Source organism: Stylophora pistillata, chromosome 6 (assembly GCF_964205215.1).
Source record: "Stylophora pistillata chromosome 6, jaStyPist1.2, whole genome shotgun sequence".
NCBI classification, from domain to species: domain Eukaryota; kingdom Metazoa; phylum Cnidaria; class Anthozoa; order Scleractinia; family Pocilloporidae; genus Stylophora; species Stylophora pistillata.
This window is the reverse complement of record NC_142524.1, coordinates 16,960,641-16,985,619: the sequence shown is the minus strand read 5'-3', so window position 1 is coordinate 16,985,619 and position 24,979 is coordinate 16,960,641. Positions and strand designations below refer to the sequence as shown.

Sequence of the window (24,979 nt, the reverse complement as noted above, 5' to 3'; positions counted from 1 at the left end):
GTTTCAAAAACCCGGAGCAAAACAAAAGTTGTCTAGATCTGCAACACAAAGCATGCTTTTGCACAAAGACTGAGAATCGTAATGTATATTATGATGCTTTAAAGTATATATTCGAATGTTCCCAAAAATCTTGTGATAATCTGCCCGCACCCACCCCACACCCTCCCCCTCACTACTGAGCCGTACTGATTTCACTTAGCGGCTGGTCAGCGGTTCGTTTATTCGGTAAACATGGCAATCGCTTCGTGATCGTCGTTCTTGTCGATCAGAAAATAAAAAAACTAGGCTGATATTGCCTCGAAGATGAAGCAGTTGTGTTATGTGATTCGTAATTCACATTCGAGTCGAAGCTTGGGTGACACAGGTTATTTCTTATGGTGGAATCGACGAGGGGAATTCGAACACTAGTTGTAGTGTTTGAATTGTTGGAAGAAATGGTCTCTTGGAAATGTAGGAATGGTAAGTTTAACAAACAATTGCAAATTTTACCGCTTGAATTGAAAGAAAAGTTCATTTGAATTGCTTCCGTATGTATTTCAGACGGTTTTAGATCTACCTGCTTGGTTTATATCTGTCACGCTTCATGTTGACAAGTCCTTCAAATATGGCGGCCAAACTCGGAGATTGCCAAAAATCAGGTAAGTTCGTGGAGTTATAAAGTTTTCCCAAAGGTCGTGCCGCAAAGTTTTTTTTCTGTAGTTACCTTTTCTGTGGCGTGTTCTTCCTAGCTATGTTAGTTGGATCAGTTAAGAACGCCTCACTTTTTCAAAAATTTACCTTAAATTTTATTGGTTTTCGCGTGTGTGACTTAAACGAACCGATAAGGTGTCATTCAAGTCTTCCTGTTACTTTGATTGAAATGTGATGTTCACGAAAGTCGCCTCGATGGATAAGATAGAATTAATATACATGGCTGTGGTATTTGTTTTTTGCTGAGTTCTGTAGTTTTTTTAAATTGTCCTCCAAAGTTGTCTCAAATTAAAGTCTTGAAAAGTGTCACGACAGGCCTACGCTCGAGTGAGATTTCATTTCCGTAAAACTTTGAAAAATAAAGAGATCCGATCAAACGGATTGTGGTTTTAGTATAGGTACATGAATGTCTTACAGCACACAAGAAATGAGGGAAATCTGTGTCTGGAGCAAAATCGACCGGACCGCTTTTACAGAGACACTCTCTTAATTGCAAGTAGGTCCCTCAAAATTTTTCTAAATGAAAATTTTGAAATTTATTCCAGAACGATACCAATGTCACACATTCTTTTTACCCCTAAGAGAAAAATCTGGTTTAAAAATGAATTTTTAACCATGTTTGAATATGAATATAGTTATATCTGACCACTTGCAGCCCAGAGGCTGAATTACGGGTGCAGTGTAAGGTTGAGAACAGACGTCAGCATATCAGGCGCCTCTGGCAGCCGCTTCAGTCTATCGATCTCACCTTCCCACCCATCCCACACCAGGGGAGGACATCCATCACACAGTAATCTCGTGTGTGGGAAATTAACATCTCCTACCCCAACCCTGCAGGAGACAGAACCTCCATTTATTCATCCATATCCGAGAAGAGTAGAATATCTAACCATTTCTTGATGTTATAGAAAGGTAGCAAATTCTTCTCAATTATTTTAAGACCTTAAGTGTTGGTCCGGCTGGGGCTCAAACCCTCGACGTCCCGCACAACAGTCCAGCGCTCTATCCATTGAGCTAACCGGGAGGCAGTTTCTTCGCTTGCAATCCTAAATGAAACCTTAAACGCTGAAAATGATGGCGCTTTTTCCTGAAATCCCTAACCGAGGCCAAAATCTGAAATCTACACCCCAAAGTGAGAGGACGGGTATCCCCGTTTGATTCATATAGGAGTCCTACCCCCGGGATTGATTTTTCTTCTAAGATGGTCACTTTTTTGGAACAAACGAGGAGAATGAGGTGTTTCAAGTGAGCATAGGGCGTTACCCATCCACAGATTTTTGCTGTACTGTATATCAGTTCTTCATTTTCCGAGTGGCTGTAGAATCTGTGTTCCTTAGTGCCAGTTGATTTTCGAGTCTCCTTGATTAACAGTGATTGCGTAGGAAAATGAAATTCAAGTTTTATTTTCGTTTTTCTTTACGCTGTAAAAAGCCGAAATAGGACTTTCAATTTTCTCTGCGAGGAAGGAAACTGGTTGCTAATTATTACGGTGTGGGTGTGTTTTGACAGTAAATGAACATTTCACGTTGATAACATGAGACCTCATTGAAAAAGACAGCAAAAATATGTAATTAAAAAAAAATTAAGTACCAAATATTTCAATGAGTAACTTTTGTTTGCATACAATGTGGATTAGGTTTAAATCTGTTATAACCAGCCAGCTTCTTCCCTGTCACACTACACTGTAATTCAATTTCTCCCATTGCCCTTGGGAAGCAACCAGGCTAATGCAACCTGATTAGATAATTAAAAGACTGAGTTGGATATTTTGTGATAATTTATGAGTTGTTCCAAAAATATTCATGCTCCTCCAATAGGAGGTTTTTTTGGTTTGAACCGACCTTCCCCCAAAGAATCTTAGGTTAGCTTGAAACTTTCCTACTAGGGTTTTGAGAACCCCCTCTTCATCACAATTCACAATGATCTTCCATGGGTAAGGAGGGGGAAAGGGTATCTTCTGGAAACAAGCAAATAGATGTACACCTCAAATACTATGTTAACACAATGTTTGAATGTTTCATTCATTGTTCAATAATTTTGATTGTTATACAATGTAATTGAACACGTTTAATTTTTAATTTTTTATAACCCTGAAGTTTACCAATGAATGAAAAAAAAAAACATAAAAATATTTGGCTTTGTAAAGTCAATGTTACAACAGAGTATTAGTAATAATTTTTCAAAGGATTGTGCAAGTTGTATATATACGTAATTATAGATTACTTTGTATCTAAACCTTTAATGCTCATTCACAGAGCTCTGTCTTTGTTTATGCAGGTATATATCTGTCCTAAATGACTAACTGATGAAAAAATGTAGGCTTGTGACATACAGGAGTGTAGATTTTGTGTGATCTTCCACCAAATACTGTACACTGTGCCAAGGTATACTGTTTTGTATTTGTTTTTTGGTAAAACTCTTCAACACCCTCAGTGATGTATTGGCCATAAAAAGAATTATATTGTGGAAGGGATTTTGCCAAAAGCAGGCCCGCGACCCAGCGGCCTGGTAGTCCAAAAGCCCAGCGGCCCACAAAGGCCTGCGCAATGGAGGCCCGGTGGCTCAGTCCTGATTTTCCACAGTTTTTTGTCCAGCAGTAAATCCATGCACATGCACAGATCTGCATTGGGTTTGGGCGTACAAAATGGACGACAGTGAGTTTGAATTTGTCGACCATTTAATCCTTTGAATTCTTGTTTCTTTTTGTTGCATGTTGTTCAGATAAAAACGTTTTGATTCTCTTTACAGAAGCCGATAGCATAATAGAGAACTTTCATTATCGAACGATGAAAGTTATTTTCAAACCATACTTTGTAAGTGAAAATATCATAAGTGATGCAATAAGTGAACTGCGAATCTTTTCTAAACACTAACAGGAACTCCACCCCAAAAGGAAAGTGTGTTCTCAAACATTGCTTTCCGGCAATGTAAGTACCGTATTTCTTCGAATACGGTAAGCACTCTGTGCCCTTATTAGATTTTTGGTCCTCAAGGGCGGTGGGCCCTTACTCGAGGCTGGGCACTTCTTAATACATCCATCCATCCATCCATCCATCCATCCATCCATCCATCCATCCATCCATACATACATACATACATGTACTTTATTTAATCTCGAATTTGGAGTAGCTAAAGGATAAGCTAGTATCTTTGAGTTACAATTATAATTCTAAAGTACTAAAATGTAAAATGTAAAATTGTAAAAAGAGTCATACTGTAGAATCTTGCGCTTGAAATCAGAAAAGTCAGACGTTCTAAAAGAGTCCGGAAGAGAGTTCCATAGTTTTGAAGCCATATATGAAAAGGAGTGAAGACCATAAGTAGTAGTTTTTGTAGAGGGTAGAGACAAAATATAATTTCCGCGTAGATTATAGGATACAGACCGGAAACTAAACATATTCCTTAGATAGCCTGGATAGCAGTTAAAAAACAAGCTCTTGTACAATGTAATTAAGAAAGTCTGAAGGCGTCTTTTATACAGAGATATAGAGTTAACTTTGCTAAGTAGAGAGTCATAGGGAGAATTATAATCCTGCCATCCTCGGAGACCCAGGGGCAGTGAGTCGATTTCAAGTTAAGGGCAGAAGAGCCCCTGGGGACATTGTCTTACGAGACTAGTTCCAAACGGTTGCAGTCGTTCTGGCATCTGATTGGTGCCAGAAAATCTTTGTGTTTTTCTGCCCAATCAGAGTGAAGTGTCGTTTGGAGTCCCTTCGTGTGTTTTAACACGCACATCTACAACAAGCTCTGTTGCTCGCTATGGTTGTCTCGGCCGTGCGACGAAGCTTCGCCCGAGGTGAAAAGTTTCAGTCTCAGCACCCAATGTAAGAGAAATCGATCAGATTGTCCGCGAAATCTTACCGGAAATTATACCGAATACTTTCGCAGGTATCACAAGAGAACGTGTTCAAAAGTTTGCGAGGTTCGTATAAAACATAATGGTTGCAGGCATTGATATGTCGCCTTAAACGTTAGATGAGATGTAAGCTTAAAGCTTTCAAGATTTTTTGTATAATTTGCTGTCACTGAAACTTTTCCAATCCCGTGAAGCTATTTCGTCGCACGCGCCACGCAGGTATGTCGAGCAACTGGCGCTTACGCATTTTTTTGTGCACGCCCGGCCAAAATTTAATCTAATCGTCGCTTGAAAAATTAAAAATAAAAGCTAAACGTGGAAACTTTTGTTTATTAGATGTGGGTAGATAACCCTGTACTAAGCTGACATTTACAATAAAGCAAGCCCACCCTTTCCATCCAATATTTCTTGGTCTTTGGTTTTGTTTTCCCCGATGAAAGCAGCATCGATTCCAAATGATCAAAGGTAATTAACTTAGTCTTCAACAATCGATAAAAGAGGTGAAATGACAATGACCAAGGGACTAGAAGAGAATCCGTGGCCTTTCGAGCTCAAGAATTTGAACACTCAACGCAGCAGTTGAAAGATTAAACTTTCTCCAAACCCCTTCGGTAACTGTCCGAAAACATATCTCCTTTCCACGATGTTCTCGATGATTAGTTTTTGTTCAGATTTTAATTAGATAACCGGAAACACAACTAAGCTTTCTTTAAGCGCTTGCTGAAGGTCGTCCACGTACTTGACGTTATCTGCAAGTTTGGCCATATTGTAAAGACTTTACTAAAAGGCAACGATTAGAGTTTGGCGCGCACAGAAAGCTACGCAAGCATAAGCGCCAGTTGCTTGACATACCTACGTGGCCCGTGCGACGAAATAACTTCACGGGATTGGAAAAGTTTCAGTCACAACAAATTGCACAAAAAATCTTGAAAGCTTTAAGCTTACATCTCATGTAACGTTTAAAGCGACATATCAATGCCTGCAACCATTATGTTTTATACGAACCTCGCAAACTTTTGAACACGTTCTCTTGTGATACCTGCGAAAGTATTCAGTATAATTTCTGGTAAGATTTCGCGGACAATCTGATCGATTTCTCTTACATTGCGTGCTGAGACTGAAACTTTTCACCTCGGGCAAAGCTTCGTCGCACGGCCGAGACAAACATAGCGTGCAACAGAGCTTGTTGTATACGTGCGTGTTAAAACACACGAAGGGACTCCAAACGACACTTCACTCTGATTGGGCAGAAAAACACAAAGATTTTCTGGCACCAATCAGATGCCAGAACGACTGCGACCGTTTGGAACTAGTCTTGTAAGACAATGTCCCCAGGGGCTCTTCTGCCCTTAACTTGAAATCGACTCACTGCCCCTGGGTCTCCGAGGATGTAATCCTGCAAGATAACTCAAAGAATTCGCTTGTTTAAAGTAACTGTCTTCTCAGTACTACGCGCACCACAAAAGTGCCATTCAGACGAACAATAGTTAAAATGTGGCATAATAAAAGCCTTATACAATCTTAGTAGAGTATCTTTAGAGATAAATTTACGAAATCTTAGCGTTACATTGAACTGGCCATTTATCTTCTTACAAATAGTTCATATATAATTATCAAAAGGCAACCTATTGTCAATATTTATTCCAAATATATCCAAAGAATCTTTTAATGGAAAAGAGAAGGAGTGGCCTGTTTTTCCCAAGACTATAGCCTGGTGTTTTGTCTCATTTACAATCATTCCATTGCTGCGATACCACTTATTTGCAACTCTCACTTCCCGACAAATAGAGTTCTCTAGAGCTACTGGGTCGACATCAGAAGAGTATAACTGATGATCGTCCGTATATGCGTGAAATTTACCTTGCGTAACCGAGTAAAACAAGTCGTTGATAAATATATTAAAAAACACAGGCCCTAAAACACTTCCTTGCGGAACTCCTCTTCTAACGTCTTTCCAACTGGAAAAGGTGTCCCCAATCTTGACTCTCTGCTATCTCCCCGAAAAATAATCCTTGAAGAGTACTAAACTTCTCTCTCCCACACCATTAGCTTTCAGTTTTGCTAAAAGTAGATTGTGCTGAATAACATCGAAAGCTACAATGAATATATGAAGTTCATATACTTTGAACTGCGGAATTAAATACGTATGATGCACGATCCTTCGCAGTAGATAGCGCTATTTAGGAAATAGCGAAAATCAGACCTGAAAAAAATCAGGCCTGTACGGGATTGGAACCACTGACCTCTGCGATACTAGTGCAGCGCTCTACCAATTGAGCTAACAAGCCATCTGGGAGCAGGCCGTTAAGTTGATTCGTAATAAACCCGTGATGATAAATCAGATACAATGAATGTATTGGTCAGTGGTTCGAATCCCGTGCAGGCCTGATATTTTTCAGGTCTGATTTTCGCTATTGCATAAATAGCGCTATCTACTGCGAAGGATCGTGCATCATACGTATTTAATACCGCAGTTCAAAATATATGAACTTCATGTATTCATTGTATCTGATTTATCATCACGCGTTTATTACGAATCAACTTAACAGCCTGCTCCCAGATGGCTTGTTAGCTCAATTGGTAGAGCGCTGCACTAGTATCGCAGAGGTCAGTGGTTCCAATCCCGTACAGGCCTGATTTTTTTCAGGTCTGATTTTCGCTATTGCATAAATAGCGCTATCTACTGCGAAGGATCGTGCATCATACGTAACATCGAAAGCCTTAGAAAGATCCATTGAGACTACCGCAACTAATTCCCCTTTATCGAGCATAGCCCTCCAGTCCTCAATTAACTTTAGCAGCGCCGTCTCGCAACTGTAGAACTTTCTGTAAGAGCTGATGGAATCCGACAGCCGGAATCGCTTGATAAAAGTCTCCCAGCTGTGCTATTAGCCGCCTCTCATATATATTGTTGAGTACAGCTGTTTCTTTCTTGGTGATGATATGACCAGCTTACGGTAATTTGCGAAACGAAACGAAACGATACGAAGCGAAACGAAGCGAAACAAGGTTCGCAGACAATTTCTTTAGGCGCTCTGCTCCCGAAAATTGTCTTGCTAGATAAAGCAAAGACAGGCTTACAGACGCGACAAGAAATTATTCCCTCTCTTCGAAAACTGTCCTCGCTAGATGCCTTGTGTTATATCCGGGTACCCATGGATATTGCAGGCTTGGCTGCTAAGCCGAACGACGTTTTGCCAGCCAGTCCAGCAACAGTCAGATAAGTCTAACCCTGAATATGTTTGGTATACTACTAATAATGAGGGGCTGGGTGTTGAAACTGATGTTGAAATCAAGGGTAAACTTGTTCAAATGATGATTGACACTGGCTGTGCTAAGACCTTGATCCCTAAACAATGGTTTAGAAACAACCTGAACATTCCTCTTAACCCATCCAATGTCAAGTTCTCAGCTTTTGGTGGAGGAGACCTCAAGTGTTTAGGAGTATTTGATGCTAAACTGAGATGCAATAAGATGGAAGTAATGGAGCCAGTGTATGTGATCGATGTGGAAGGTCCCCCCTGTTGAGAAGAAGCGCCCTGTCCACCCTCAACCTTGTAAAAATCCATGCAATAGGGGAGAGCCCAACCAAGGAGAGGGAGAAGATCTATCAGGAGTATGAAAATCTCTTCAAGGAAGAGCTCGGAGACTTTAAGAATTATGAGTACAAAATTAAAATCAATTCAGATGTCCCTCCCAAGGTACAAAAACAAAGGCCAGTCCCAGCACCCTTAGAGGAGAGATTGAAACAAGAAATAGAGCGAATGATCCAAGAAGATGTGATTGAAGAAGCGGCAGGAGCATCGTGGATATCACCTGTGCAGATTGTCTACAAGGAGAATGGAGAATTGAGAGTGTGCGTTGATCTCAGGGAAGCTAATAAAGCAGTGATAAGAGAGCGGTTTCCAATTCCTAGAATCCAAGACCTGTTACGGCAACTGAGTGGGGCTCGGATGTTTTCGACTCTGGATCTAAGGAAAGCATGTTGGCAGGTTCGCCTAGCGGAATAATCGAGAGAAATTACATCGTTCATAGCCGCAGGTGAAGTGTATCAGTTCAAAAGGCTGCCCTTCAGACTTGCGTCAGCACCAGAGGTGTACCAAAGGGTCATGAGCATAGTGTGTGAAGGCTTATCAGGTGTGCTTAGCTACTTTGATGATGTTGTGGTGTATGGGTAAACACCAGAAGAACACTGGAAGAATCTTCGTGCAGTTATGGATAAACTTCAAGACTGTGGCCTTCGTCTCAATGCAGACAAGTGTGCCTTGGGCATGTTTGAGCTGAAATTTCAAGGACACGTCATCTCTGCTGAGGGCATTAAGCCTGACCCTGACAAGGTAAAAGCCATTGCAGATGCACCATTACCTTAAAACCAAGCTGAACTGAGATCATTTATGGGAAGTATTAGATACCTTACACAGTTTGTTTCCAACCTTGCAACAGTGATCACTCCCTTACGATATCTTACGCAGAAGGGTGGGGTGTGGAAATGGAGTACAACAGAATCCAAAGCCTTTGAGGAAGTTAAAGAGCTTCTGATTAAAGCACCATGCCTTGCACACTACTCATTGGAAGCCGAGACCAAACTTGTAGTAGATGCCAGCCCAGTCGGTCTGGGGTGTGTCTTGCTGCAAAATGTTGGCAGCCCATACCCATATCATATACGTCCAGAAGTCTAACTGCTACAGAGAAGAGATATTTACAGATCGAACGAGGGACAATGGCTGTGCTGTTCGAATTGCAGAAGATGCATTCCTACATTTATGGTCGCCACGTTGTCGTCTCGACTGATCATAAACCACTGCTTGGCGTATTCAATCAATTCGCCTTGAACGGATTGCTTTGAGATGTCAGGACTATGACTTCACACTCACTTATGAACCTGGATCTGAGAACATTGCAGATGGACTGTCAAGGTCACCTTTGAACACTACTGTTACAGAAACAAGTTTTGTTGAGGAGCATGTACACTTTGTCAAAACTGCTGATGCTTTGCTCTGAATTGATGAAATAAAAGAGGCTAGAGAGTCTGACCCTGAATTACTAGAGGTGGTGAACGTACTTGATGGAACCCAGAACCTGGTAGATAATAAATGGAAACATTTTAAAGATGAACTGAGCTTTGCACAGGGCCTACCGATGGTGAGGTCGACGAATTTATGTTCCTGAGAAGTTCAGAAAAAAAAGGCATTGACCTTGGCACATGAGGCTCATCAAAGTATTGTGCCCTGCAAGCAACGCTTTCGTAGAATCCTGTTCTGGCCGGGGATGGACTCTGACGTTGAAGACTTCTGCCGAAATTGCGAGACATGTGTGCGCCTTCAGCCACTACGACGAGACACACCTAATACAGCAACTCCTCTTCCCGATTACTGCTGTGAGAAGTGTGCCCTTGACCTGGTAGGTCCATTTCCTGGAGAGATCTACATCATGATTGTTACGTATGATGCACGATCCTCGCAGTAGAGAGCGCTATTTATGCAATAGCGAAAATCAGACCTGAAAAAAATCAGGCCTGTACGGGACTCGAACCACTGACCTCTGCGATACTAGTGCAGCGCTCTACCAACTGAGCTAACAAGCCATCATACGTATCTAATCCCGCAGTTCAAAATATATGAACTTCATATATTCATTGTATCTGATTTATTATCACGGGTTTATTACGAATCAACTTAACGGCCTACTCCCAGTTGGCTTGTTAGCTCAATTGGTAGAGCACTGCACTAGTATCGCAGAGGTCAGTGGTTCGAATCCCGTACAGGTCTGATTTTCGCTATTGCATAAATAGCGCTCTCTACTGCGAGGATCGTGCATCATACGTATCTAATACGGCGGTTCAAAATATATGAACTTCATATATTCATTGTATCATGACTGTTGTTGATTACAGAAGTAAATGGCCCGAGGCGTATTACAAGTGAGAGTATAGTCACTACACTTGCAGATATATTTGCACGATTTGGAAATCCAAAAGTTCTGATCACTGACAATGGATGTCAGTTCGTAGCTGAGGAATTCCAAGACTTCATGAAGGCAAATGGAATACAGCACAGAAGAGTATCACCCTATTTTCCACAAGCAAATGGGCAGGTCGAAAGATTTGATAGGTACCTAAAGCACAGTATCAGAGCAGCAGAGTTAGATGGTCTATCCTGGATAGAGGTTCTGCCCACAATCCTGCAAGTTTACAGATCCACTCCTCATGCAGGGACTAACATGACCCCGGCTAAACTGTTTCTCAACAGAGAGATAACAACAAAGTCGCCAACAGTAACAGAAATGGATCAGAACAACCCTGAAGAGAGGTACAAGGAATACCAGAGGAAGTTACGTGAGTATATTGATGCCAAGCAACATGCACAACAACATCTCACTCGTAATATGAAGTTTCTTAGTAGAGTTCCACGCATAGAGCTACCAGTTAATGCTGACAATGACAACGGCTGCTTGGAGTTGGAAGAGTTAGCTGGGGCAGCAATGCCTCCTTTGGATCAACTCGGATCTACACTCTCAGATGATAGGAATCCCGCAGATAGTGGTCCTACCGACTCAGTAATGGAATTGAGACGTTCAACTCGAACACCCAAGCCAAAGAGAGATGCTGACTTTGTTTATGACTAGAACATTGTTTTAGTTCTTGTACATTAAGTTGCGTTGTTATAGTGGACTTTGCACTTTAAATAGGTCAGGATGGGATGTTATATCCGGGTATCCATGGATATTGCAGGCTTGGCTGCTAAGCCGAATGACGTTTTAGATACGTTGGATCGGTCTACTTTCGGTGTAAACTGAGTCTTCTTGTATATCTGAGTCTGTTCCGTTACAGTTAAAGATTTTGCGACACTACACCTTGTTTCGCAAAATACCAATAACGGCCGGGTTATGGTAGTTTGCGAAACGAAACGAAGCGAAAAAAGGTTCGCAGACAATTTCTTTAGGCGCTTTGCTCTCGAAATCGACGAATACAAGATTCGCGCTGACTATATTTATAGGCGCTCTGCTTCCGCAAATTATCTTGATACACATCTTCTGAGGGAAATAGGTGGCTAATTCGTATCGAAGAGGAAAACAAAAAATCTGCGTTTTGACATTGTTGTAGAATGTCTACCAGTACGTATGTATTTATATATTGTTATTAAAACCTACAAAATTTTTTCAATATCTGCCAGAGGCCGCTTAGTTTAGTCGATAGGTTATCAACAATTTATATTTTGCGACTCCACAGGGGGCCCATACAATCTGTTTGTGTAGCCGACTGTTGTTTTATAGTGAATGTACCAGATTTACCGTTTGCCTCACCTATAGTGATATATTGCTGACTATGTACATAAATCATTAATAAATAAACGTTGAATTACTTTACCTGTGGTGTATAGTCGTCCTTTTGCCTCAAAAATGTTTTTTTTGAGCGATTTTGAATAAGTCTGAGTTCGTCGTCAATGTAATGCATAAAAGAAAGACAAGGGTGGAAGCCTTGTTTTCAAAGGGTTTAAGCGCCCGAGCGATTTTCCCCCCGAAATTCATGATACCTCGATTGTCAGTGGGTGGAGGGGTTCAGGGCTGCAGCTGGTAGACAATGAATTTTCCAGTCTAGAGCTCGCAGCAATAGGCTCTCCAGGGATGCTCCACTCTAAGCACAGGATTCACAATGCCATTCTATTTCTGTGTCAGTCTGAACAGCAGTACGGTATGCTTGTCTTGATATCCCTATTAGTGGTAATAACAATAATTTGTCATCAACTAAGGATTTCCAATTGAACAACCCGGACCAGGTCCTGAACAACATAAAAACACGAAAACACATACGTAAATGGGTGGCAACAATTACATACCCGCAGTATTGCAGGTTCTGTGGTTCCACTTTTGACACCCATCAAATTGGAGACCCTCTTGCCTGGGTCGCACAGGTTGTTTGCAAGTTATGCAATTGTCGTTGGAAGTACCGTTTAAAGGCCTTTTAGAGGACGAGAGAGACGAGAAATTTTGTATGGTGGGTTTGTAGGGCGATCTGTGATCGAATGACTCTCATGATCGGTATACGTATGAACCCTTTTTATACTGAAAAAAGGGGGCGTATTTTTTTTCCATTGGCCAGTTAAATGACAAAAGGCTAACAACATCTTATCAAAATAATTTGGATATATCAACAAAGTTGAAATGGTAAATTGGCCACCGTAACGATTACAAAAGCTTACGTTTCGAGCGTTACCCCTTCGTCCGAGCTTCGCTCGAAACGTCAGCTTTTGTAATCGTTACGGTGGCCAATTTACCATTTCAACTTTGTTGATATATCCAAATTATTTTGTTACCCCCACCGACGCAACCTCAAACAGTTTCTTTCGAAACTATCAGCCTTTAAACATCTTATCAAACTTGTTAACAAATTGTAATTACGACCACGCGTCTATTCACAAGCAACACAGTGTAATTATGCATTGTTCTTATTCATATTTAAATTACATTTAAATACGCAATTGTTTTGAAACCTTATTGACAAGTGAAAGGGTGAGATATATTTGCACGACGGTAATTTCTTTTTAGTTAGAACTTTCATACCGCTGCTTTGTCGGAATCAGAAAACTTAAGCCATTCCACCTACGCGCACTCATGCATTAGAGAGTACGTGCTACCGATAAAAAACGGCTCTTTTGTATTTCGTGCTCGAATTACCTCTCCAATCCCCGCTTGATTCTCAGTGATAGGACAACTTGTTTGCTTCAATATTTTTTGTGGTGTCAGGAAAAGTCACATTATTCACAGCATTTCACAGCGTTCGTCTGGGCATATGCACCTCTCCAATCCCCGCTTGATTCTCAGTGAAAGAGGCAACCTGTTTGTTTCAACATTTTTATGGTGTCACTGGAAAAGTCACGTTATTCACGGCATTTCATAACGTTCGTTCTGGGCATACGCATGTTTAGGTTAACGTTTTTCGAATTACACTGTAGGCCTACTTCTGGGCGAAACCATTTTCCTTGTTGCACGCGCAATTGCTTTCAAATTCTATTGACAAGTGAAAGGGAGAGATATATTTGCAAGACAGTAATTTCTGTTTAGTTACAACTTTCATACCGCATGCTTTGTCGGAATCAGAAAACTTAAGCCATTCCACTCACGCGCACTCATGCATTAGTGCGAAAGTTTCTAAAGAAGGTGCTGCGTCGGTGGGGGTAACAAGGTAATTTGGTTATATCAACTAAGTTGAAATTGTAAATTGACCACCGTAACAAGTTACAAACTGACGTTTCGAGCGTTAGGGTGGCCAATTTACAATTTCAACTTAGTTAATATAACCAAATTACCCGACTAGATTTAATCACATACACACACACACACACACACACACACACACACACACACACACACACACACACACACACACACACACACACACACACACACACATACATACATACATACATACATATGTTAATTGACCACTCCCCATGGCGGCTTTTCAGGGCCAATTCCCACCCAGTAACCACCCCAGGGGAGGACATCCATCACACAGTAATCTCGTGCGTAAGAAATTAACGTCTCCTACCCCTAACCCTGCGGGAGACGGGACCTCCATTTATTCGTCCCTATCCGAGAAGACTAGAGTACCTAACCATTTCTTGATATGGAAAGGTAGCATATTCTTCTTACTTGTTTTAAGACCTTGAGTGTTGGTCCGGCCGGGGCTCAAACCCTCGATCTCCCGCACAACAGTCCAGCGCTCTATCCATTGAGCTAACTGGGAGGCGGTCACTTCTACTTCTGGGCGAAACCATTCTCGTTCTGGGCGAAACGATGTGGGCGAAACGATGTGGGCGAAACGATGTGGGCGAAACGATGTGGGCGAAACTCGTTATGGGCGAAACTCGGTACAACCTATGGAATGATTATCTATCATCTCATATCCAACGCGCGCTCGTGGAATAATTGTTAAATAGTATAGTATTCTGTGTCAAAACGACTTGAAGTAACGTGAGTTTGCATCGTATCGACTTAACATGTGTAACGAATCGACTTCGACTTGCATCGAAACGAATTGTATCGAAACAACTTTGTATCGAAACGACCGGACTCCTCAAAAAAATGGCGTGATCTAGGTTCGTGCTTGATTTTTGGAGACGTTTTTTTCGTCTCCTCGGAGCTCTGCACCCAATCTCTAATTGAATTTTTTCCTATAGGCAGAATTTTTGAAACGTATATTCTTCATCTACACACATTTTCTCATAAAAAGGCGAATACAAACGGCTCTCGTGAAATGAAAGTTAAGGCAGGGTTAATTTGTTGCAGGAAGTTCTTCGAAAGTTGAAATGGGACACGTCTGCGTGGTTACCAAGCAAGTCAACGAAACATGGCGGAGCACTCCAATGGTAAGGAAGTGAGTTTTGGTGTTCTTTTTCCGCTTTGTGTTTATATGCAAGCGGTGTGGTATGGCAGATAGTGCATTGAAAAATCCACCTTTACTCATCATACAATATCATGCATTATTTCTTTGTCATTTGGTGTTTTATTAAATCTCTAGTGAAAAGGTATTCATTATCACAGATGAAATCGATTATCGATATCATCTGTCACTATGTTATATCCTGAGCTAGTCTCATAATCGGAGCGTTTTTTATTCGGGTGTCTGTGTACATAACAGTCTGATTGATAAAAAGTCTAAAAAATTTTTCAGTGTCTGGAGTTTTCACTAAAGTTTCAAAATACATCCAGGTAATATCAAGATTTTTAAAGTTAGAGCTACTATTGATGCTCTCTCCTGATCAAACTTTTTTTGTCTCGTGACGGAAAGTGCGCCCTTGTCTCAAATTTAGGGAAAAGGGAATTTTATCAAAAACAAGAGAATTGTATTTGGATTTTTATTTTAAACTTTCTAGTGACGAGCAAATTTATCATTAAGAATTTTTAGATGACGACTTTCACAACAGGAAAGTGGCGCGAATCGAAGATAAGCAATTTATGCCCTTCAAATTTTGGTTAAGGTATAATAATGATATAATGTTAGAAGTCAAGTAATACATGGTCAACAACTAACAGCATTTGATTCAAGATCAGCATTAAATAACTCACTCTCACAAAGTCCTATTACCTGTAGTAGCCCCTTGTGCTGAATGCAGCAAACAACAAAGGAAATCCCCTATCACTGGAGTTGAATTAAGTAGAGTAGCTATTAGAAGAAACTATAGCTTCAAAAATGCAATGGAGGAAGTAAACAACCAAGGTTTTAAAAAGATAAAACAGAGAATAAATGTCAAGAAAAAAGAAATGACATGAAATGAAATGATTTTTATAATCGATAAAACAACAATAAAAGGAGAGATTTGTGTTCAATCAATAGATCATATCAGTTACTGTTGTGAGTGAGAAAACTCTGAGTATGATCAATTTCGTTTGAAAATATTAAGATTTGAAAGTCAAACACAAAATTTTAAGATTTGAAAGTCAAATACAAAATTTTATTGAGTTTACTGTGACAGTCTAAGTAACCTAACAATTCAAAGAAGTTTTTTTTTATTCTCTGCCTCAGATTTTCAAACGGGTACATTCACCATTTTGTTCATCAAAGTTTAAGTATTTATCATCCCTTCCCTTAAGATAATCATTTTTTTTGTGTGTGATATAGAGGGAGTTACACATTTGCATGTCTTTGCAACATGTTTGTCCTTTTAATTAGTATTTCACTTTAGGGTCATATTATAATTTCTATTGTTTGCTCTTTTAGTTGCAGCTAACTATGATGAAGCCATTATGGCCCAAGTTGACAACATTCAAAAAGAGGTATTACTTGTTTTACCTTCAATTAGGCACAAAACTTGTTGAGAAAAGATCAGGCCTTGAACACTTTAATCTTCTCTAGAGACACCCCAAATTAATTTCTTAAACATGCTTTCCCATTGCCTCTTCACATCAGCCATTGTTTTTTTTTTATCAGTGATGATAATTAATCTTTCAACTGTCAATATGTACATATCACTGCTTAGGATTTTTATATAAAGCTTAAGTTTCCAGACAGCTGTACCATAGGATCTTGACTATGAAGGAATGCCTCATAGGACTCAAATAATCAGGGTGTTTAAGCCTGCTCAAAGCCATCCTTAGCTCTTTGGGGGAGTGGGGGAATGAGATTCTTTACTGGGATTCCCTAGTATTCAGAGCCATCCTGCCTAAAAAAAACAAATCACATTCATTGATTCAAACAATTTTTCTTCTTTTCCTGTCTAGATAGCAGAAATTCAACCACTTATCAGTGAGAAACTAGATATCACCTGTTTACAAAAGGAATATGCCATGGATGATTTTGTATATCAGACAAAAATAAAGGTAATCAAAAGTATAAAGATATGATTTTGCATTATGCTAACTGGTACTCAAAAGACTAATTGAAATCTATGGTTTTTGAGGCTAGGGTGAATCTAATGGTTCTTCAGCTTTGCCTTCGGCTTGTAGATAAATTGCTAGTCTTTGATACCTTTTAGATAACTGATAACCTGGAAATTTGGATATGAAAGTCAGAAATGACTAAAGAAGATATTTTTAGTAGCAAGCAATATGCAATTTCATCATTACTTCTTATTAACCGAGCGGGAGGTCTGTATGGGAGAATCTGTTCCGAGGTCGCCAGTACAGACCGAATGCAGTGAGGTCTGTACCAGCAACCAAGGTTAAGATTCTCCCCTACAGACTGACCTAGCTCGGTTAATAAGATGTTTATTATAATTATGGCTGTGTCTTATATGCCAATTTTTTATATTCTTTGTACCTATTTTTTCTAGACTGGTCTAGATGCCGGTCTAGATGGGAAAATCTAGACCGCTTTCAGTATTGATTTCAGCCATTCAAATTCGTGAATTCGGTAGGTCCCAGTCCTTGTGAGACACAGCCATATAATAAATGGGGGTTATTGCATTTTCCTGAAACTATATCTTCACTATGGAAGGTCGCAGAAAAATTCAGACCATCCAGGAAACAGTTGTGGAAAATGATAAGAGATTTTTATGATACCAAAAGAGTCTAAATACTTATGAGAAAGTCTAGTAAAACTCATTGAAAGTCAATGGGGTGAGACTGAAAGTCACTTATAGGACAACCTGATAGTCCTAACAAGTTGAGAACATAGAAATTGATGTCCTGAAACAGCTCCTTGTCAAAATACTAAATTCACCAAGAGAGGTAGTTATGGTAAAGTGATGAGCCCTTCATTCAGCATTCTCCTCCTCTGAAATGGTATAGAGAGCAGCTGCCACACTTAAATCAAGAGGAATCAGACAAAACCTCTGCTTCTCATAATTATAATGAATAGGACTGGAGTATTGCTGACGGTATTGGTGCCCCAAACCTTTCAATTTGTGACATGTATTCCTGTTAGGACCATTGTTTTATGTAAATTTTGCTTTCCTCCTGTAGGACCTAAGCTTGAATTACTCACAGGTGCGGAAGACTAGAGGTGATGGTAATTGCTTCTATAGAGCCTTTGGATTTGCCTACTTTGAGGAACTGATTGGCAATCAAGTAGAATACGACAGGTAATCAATCCCATTGGGAATATAAAAGACATACTTTGAAGATGATTGAGTCTTGTTAGAGGAACAATTATGATATCATACTATGTACTGATGAAGACTCTATTTCTTTTCACTCACTACCACTGTGGTCAAGTTTTCCTTTTGAACAAGATCATAAATGAATTTGGTTGTCAAGATTCATCCAGGAATGTTTTTGAAACCAGTCTATTTTACCTTTAGTTAACCATAACATTTATTACTAGTACTTCATACTACAGAAATTGGAAAAATTAAAAAAATTTTAAAAAGGCTGCAAAATCCAGGTATAGCTTAATACTAATTGCTGCCAGAGTTTCTGCCAATTTTTTAATGCCAATTTTTGCAGCTGCCTCTCATGGATAAGCATGATGTTCCTTCCTGCCCCTTCCTCCTTGGGTTTCCTCGACAGTTTGCCAAACACCCATTTACACTTCTGGCCTGGGTGAAGTGATCTACATGTACTCCTCATTAACCTTTACTTTTTTTTCTTTGATGTGGAGAATATTCTGTCTCCTTGTTACTTTATCGTATAATTATCCTCCCACTACCTCATTTCTCAATGAAAATGCGGATATTTATGAAATAAGGTACATTTTGATATAATTCAAAGGCCCACTACTTCATCCAACAATCACATATTGCAAATCCAAGGCTAACAGGTTCCATATCCATTAATGTTGTATTTTTCAAAATTCCCTTGAAAACAGATTTAAAACACTAGCCTCACAAAGTAAAGATGAACTTGTTTCTATGGGATTCCCTTCATTTACAATAGAGGACTTTCATCAAATTGTAAGTTTCTTCATCTGTCATGTCTTTGAATTTTATGTTTCAAGATTCTGAAATACAAGTGAATTAGGCTGTGTCTTGAGGCCATAGTGGGCTGGAAATGGTACATTGGTGAGAACAATAACCTTCCTCTGTGCTGCTGTTTTGATTCGGGCAACCGGTATCCTACATTGGCTTTTGTTTTTGTTTTTTTTTTTTTGCTTCTTGTAGTTGCTGTTATATTGGTTTTTCTTTACTAGTGCCTAACAGATGTTGCACCCTTCAAAACCATTTTTCCTATACTTATTTTGTTTCACTCACTATTAAGTTTAATTTAGATACAAAAATATGAAACTGTGCTATTTTTCTCATTTTAGTTTATGGAAACAATTGAAACTGTTGGAAAAAGTCAGTCTGTTGAAGGATTATTACAGGTAAAAATTCTCATAACATGATTATCTCAAATGTTCTACCAAACAACTACACACACACACACCACCGCCGTCCAGTTAGCCCATTGGATAGTGTACTGGACTGTTGTGTGGGAGGTAGAGGGCTCGAGCCCCAGCTGGACCAACACTCAAGGTCTTAAAATAATTGAGAAGAATTTGCTACCTTTCTATAACATCAAGAAAATGGATATTCTAGTCTTCTCGGATAGGGACGAATAAATGGAGGTCCCGTCTCCTGCAGGGTTGGGGTAGGAGACATTAATTTCCCACACACGAGATTACTGTGTGATGGATGTCCTCCCCTGGGGTGGGATGGGTGGGAAGGTGAGATCAATATGGACTGAAGCGGCTGCCAGAGGCACCTGAGAAAATGCCGACATCTGTTCTCAACCTTAACAACATCTCATTGTAACGAACCTGTAATTCAGCTCTCTGCAAAAGGTTTGAATAAACATCATATTAACATCATATTAGTATCACATCAAGCCTGTTACCCTTTAACTCCAAGATCTGATTGTTAATTCTGCCTTCTACATGTAGCTGCTACGCATCATTTTAAGAAACTTTTTGAGAATGTAGTGGTAGATCAAGAAAACAACTTCTGTTTGATACGTTTGAATATTCTCATTTCGTGTTTGTTGGATAATGTGTGAATGATGTAGGGGAAAGTTACAGGTGAATCACTTCTGGGAGTTAAATGGATAGATTTATTAGTAAAATGCTTGGTTTATACAGTAAAGCCCCTCTAACTCAAACCCCACACTAACTTCTGATTTCCCTTGGATTTGAACCCATTTTTTCCAGTCATTTACCATCAGCTAACTCAAACTCTGTCCACTCAAATTCCCTGTTAACTCAAACCAATTTTACCTTCCCTTGGCTCAAATTTTTCCCTTAAAATATGAATTTTTAATTTAAAAAATGTTGGTCAATAAACGTTAAAGTGCAAATTGACATATCCCAACCCTTAATTGCAATTGATATGAATGTGATGACATTTATGAAAACGCAGTAGATGGTTTGAACCGGGGAGTAACATGTGAAAGTGTAGTGTGATTGTCCAGGTGAGTGTAGTCCTGAGAAGGACTGTTGTTGGTGGTGGTGACTGACATTTAGACAACCTGTGTGGAAGTCATCATCAGAGTCAAGTGAATAGTTGTTGTCAGTAGAATGTTCTTAGTCCAGTTCGTGTAAAATGATTGGTCTGTTTTGCCATGATGTTATTGGCCGCAAGGCTTCAGTGGTGTGAGTTGGTCGTGACACCCAACGGTACTATTGACTAAGGTGCTCAGTAGCCACTAAAACTCTATGGTTTGCAAAACTACACAAATTGGGTTTCCTGATGCAACCTATTGTTTCTTTTTGTGGTTCTCCTACATACCAACTATCCAGGCAAATACCTGACAACAATACTACAACCACTGACTGACAAACCCAGATGTAACCTACAATCCACTGAGGACTTCATAAATGCTACCAAGACTGTGCGACTACAAACTAGCGTCATTTGATGTGAAATCACTGTTTACAAGTATTCCACTTCAATTGGCACTACAAAGTACCAAGACTGCAACCCAACAATTCACCAACCCACTACCGCTACTGACAGATGACATTATGGACTTACTGAATCTTTGCCTAACGTCAACTTACTTTCAGTACAACGGTAAACAGTACAAACAGTTACATGGCACAGCCATGGGGTCTCCAGTTTCTGTTGTTGTAGCAGAAATTGTGATGTAAAACAAGAGGAATGCGCCCTTTCGACTTGCCACAAATGGTGCTTGTTTGGTTACGCTACGTTGACAACACGTTCACTGCCGTATGGCGCAATGACATTGACACATTCCACCATCACCTTAATGGACAAAACACTGACATACAGTTAAGCAGAGAAGTCAAAGAAAATGGCAAACTTCCTTTTCTAGACTTCCTGGTAAGCCATGACAACAACTCACTATGGACAACAGTTTACAGGAAACCGACACACACCGACAGATTACTAGACAAGTCATCCTACAACCCTACATCACACAAAGCCACAACTATCAGAACTCTAACACAATAATTATATGCAACCAGTATGCAACAGAACAGACAGGTTATCTGACAAGAACAATACCTTCACTGTGTTTTTTCAAAGAACAACTACAACAACGATTTCACCCTACGAAACACTCACCAACCTACTGCTACTACTGAAACAAACAACACTGCAACTCTTACAACTACAGCAGCCATACCGTACCTAAAAGGCATGTCTGAGAATATGTTGCACATCTTACCACCCTTCAATATCCACGTTGCCCACAAAACCCATCACTGCACTACGTCAGTTACTAACCAACATTAAAGACAAGGACGAACCAAGGAACAGACAGGGAGCGATTTATGAGCTCTATTGCTCTGACTGCCTAGCCTCTTACATTGGAGAGAGTGGCAGAAACCTCGCAACAAGAATGATTGAACACTGATGGGTGACGAGGAAACGTGATGTCAACAATCACATTGCTAAACATCATCGACTTACGAACTACAGTATTGACTGGGACTCTGTACAATGCCTAACCTACAGCACTAACTACTTTCAACAACTGACTCTGGAAAGCTGGTTTACTGACTTAGAACGGACTCCCCTAAACAGGTGTCAATTCACTACCAGGTGTCTATTCACTACCAGCTCCATACAAAAGACTCATGCAAACCAAACAGAATGACCTAACTTTACCAACAGATCAAAACAGACCAATCACAACCGACGTATGCCACTTAAGTCTTACAGCTAATAACATCACAGCAAAACGGACCAATCATTTTACATGAACTGGACTAAGAACATTCTACTGATAACAACTATTCACTTGAATCTGATGATGACTTTCACACAGGTTGTTGTTATCATGTCAGTCACCACCACTGACAACAGTCCTTCTCAGGACTACACTCACCCGGAAAATCACATTACACTTTCACATTTATGAAAACATTATACATCTAGTTTAACTTCCCCAACTGAACTTTCTAAGCTCTGTTTAAAAAGCTAATGTACAAATTAAAGTAATCATGTGCAAGAATGGTAAAAACATATGATTAATTATACATCATCTAAACAGGATAATTGAAATTCTACCCCTGCTATCGTATACCAGCTTACATCTCTCTGGGGAGTCAGCAGGGTTCTACTATACTTTAATAAAAGGAGGAAAAAAAACAAATGCAGGTTTCACTAAAGATGCATGCACTTAGAGCTTGAAAAAATTGTAAAATGGAAAATCTCAGAGGAAGTGAGTGATTGTTTCCTCAAGGTATTAATTTCTGCCAATACAACCTGTTACTTCTCATGTTATATCTTTAATTAATCTGTAAGTCACTTCAATTACTATCAATTACTATCATGCCAGTTGATATAATGTTATGTGCCAATGTTTGTATTCCTATTGAATTGAGTTTTGTGTATTGACACCTACTCAGACATTTCAAGATGAAGGACTTTCAAATTATATAGTTGTGTATTTACGACTCCTAACATCTGCACAACTTCAAAAGAAATCTGAGTTTTTTGAGAACTTCATCGAGGGTGGAAGGACAATACAAGAATTCCGCAGTCAGGTAGTAAACATGTGATTTGTTATAATTATATCAGCAAAGTTGAAATGGTAAATTGGCCACCGTAACGATTACAAAAGCTGACGTTTCGAGCGTTAGCCCTTCATCGGAGCGAATAGAGGAATTGTGTGCTTTTAAAGGCAGAAAATGGAGCTACATTATTGGTGGGAACATGGCAACGAGATAAACACGAATAAATTAGTGGAATGAAAAGCGTTCATTGATCCCTTTTGTAATCATTACGGTGGCCAATTTACCATTTCAACTTTGTTGATATATCCAAATTATTTCATTACCCGCACCGACGCAGCCCCAAACAGTTTCTTTAGAAACTGTCAGCCTTTATTGATGTGATTTGTTACATCACTACTCCAAATACCTGAATGAAAATTCACAGCACTGTCTGCTGTACATTTCATACAAAGTTGCCCCAAGAATCTGGTGTTGAATTAAATGATAATCCCCTTGTTAATATTTTTTTGGAATTTTCATGACGTGGCTGTTTGATATTGTATGAATAATGTGAGGAAAAATTATGTCTTGGTCACTCTTGGAAGTGAAAGGGTTGAATACACTGAGTATAGGATACTTAATGCAGTAAATGGTTTGAACGTGGGGGTAACATGTGAAGGTGTTGTCTGATCGTCCGGGTGAGTGTAGTCCTGAGAAGGACTGTTGTCGGTGGTAGTGACTGACGTTTCGACAACCTGTGCGGAAGTCATCATCAGAGTCACTTGACTCTGATGATGACTTCCGCACAGGTTGTCGAAACGTCAGTCACTACCTCCGACAACAGTCCTTCTCAGGACTACACTCACCCGGACGATTAGACTACACCTTCACATAGGATACTTAAGTTGGTGGGAAATGTAATTGGACAAGCACATGTTCATGTTGCATGTTAAGCTGACGAGTGGCAAATTCAAACTAAGTTTTAATTAGGCTGTGGTTTTAGAAAATCATTTTTTTTGTCAGTGGGTTTTGGAAAGAAACTAAATGTTTTTCTAGTGAAAGTGGCAAACCCTCTTGATGCTGTTAGAAAAAAATTACCGTTTAGATATCACATTTGACTCACCTGAGAACAGTCAAGAATGTGCTTTTGCAAAACAACAGCCATTTTAATTGTGGTGTCTTTTTTTCCATTGGCCTGTCTTTCAAAACTCTCTGTAACTAAAAGGTCCGAATTTGTATTTTGAAATATAATACTCAGGAATAAAACTGGGGATTTAAACTCAAATAGTGGCTCATTCTGTTTTGTTTCTTTATGTTTCATCTTTTCTGAATTTGTATTAGTCTATATCTTGATCTTGAATGAATTGTAACAAAAAAGATTCAGATTTTCAGGTACATAGAGTTACTGGTTCTGTGGAGAAACTTGCCTTAGGAGACTTGAGGAGAACAAGAGGAGTTTTAAACCAGCCATCCTCTGGCAGGAATTTTTAAATATATGCATGGTCACCTTCAGTAAAAACTAACCTTGTACAAGTGTTTTCTCAATGCTTGTTTTCATTTGTCATGGCAGTATAATCTCTGGTACCAGGGTCAGGACTAAAGGTCATGACCTTTGATAATCAATAAAAAATCCCTCTTGGGACCACAATACTATATAATTACCACAGACCATTAAATTGCATATAAAGAAATCATTTTTTTACTTATCTACAGGAGGTTGAACCTATGGCCAAAGAAAGTGATCAGATTCACATCATAGCTTTGACTGATGCACTTGGTGTTTGTGTGCGTGTTGTTTATATGGACAGAGGTGGGAACTCATCTGTCAATCATCATGACTTTCCAGAAGATGGGTCCCAGCCTCTGGTTAATTTATTATACAGGCCTGGTCACTATGATATTTTGTATCAAAAACTATAACATTTTTTCAAAAGAAACTATTTTTTATTCACCCTCAAATTCATTTCAGTGTAGAATATTTATTAAGAATATCTTAAATGCAGTTTGTACAGATTTCTGAATAAAATTTGTTTGGTTTGAACCTTGAGTTGTATTTCTTAATTTAAGTACAGAAGGTGCAATACCTGGGAAATTATTTTAGATGTGGATACATGAAG

General features: G+C 39.5%; 1 protein-coding gene and 1 pseudogene across 3 annotated transcripts; one reads left to right on the top strand and one right to left on the bottom strand.

The window, feature by feature from the left end:
• Window positions 1-206: 206 nt before the first annotated feature.
• On the top strand, window positions 207-24,903 carry LOC111324037 (ubiquitin thioesterase OTUB1). Of its 3 annotated transcripts, XM_088726099.1 has the most exons (10): window positions 239-459; window positions 541-638; window positions 14,834-14,913; window positions 16,266-16,321; window positions 16,766-16,864; window positions 17,948-18,066; window positions 18,792-18,876; window positions 19,230-19,286; window positions 22,776-22,913; window positions 24,576-24,903. In XM_088726099.1, the coding sequence occupies exons 3-10, from the start codon at window positions 14,895-14,897 to the stop codon at window positions 24,780-24,782; spliced, it is 780 nt and encodes a 259-aa protein (XP_088582225.1). In that variant the 5' UTR covers window positions 239-459; window positions 541-638; window positions 14,834-14,894; the 3' UTR covers window positions 24,783-24,903. The 3 variants fall into 3 exon arrangements, with proteins under 3 accessions (XP_088582224.1, XP_088582225.1, XP_088582227.1); XM_088726101.1 differs by lacking the exons at window positions 239-459; window positions 541-638 and having other exon boundaries at window positions 14,834-14,921; XM_088726098.1 differs by lacking the exons at window positions 14,834-14,913; window positions 16,266-16,321; window positions 16,766-16,864; ... (3 more) ...; window positions 22,776-22,913; window positions 24,576-24,903 and adding an exon at window positions 10,440-11,911 and having other exon boundaries at window positions 207-459.
• LOC148728557 (uncharacterized) lies at window positions 11,986-13,158 on the bottom strand (annotated as a pseudogene).
• Window positions 24,904-24,979: the final 76 nt, after the last annotated feature.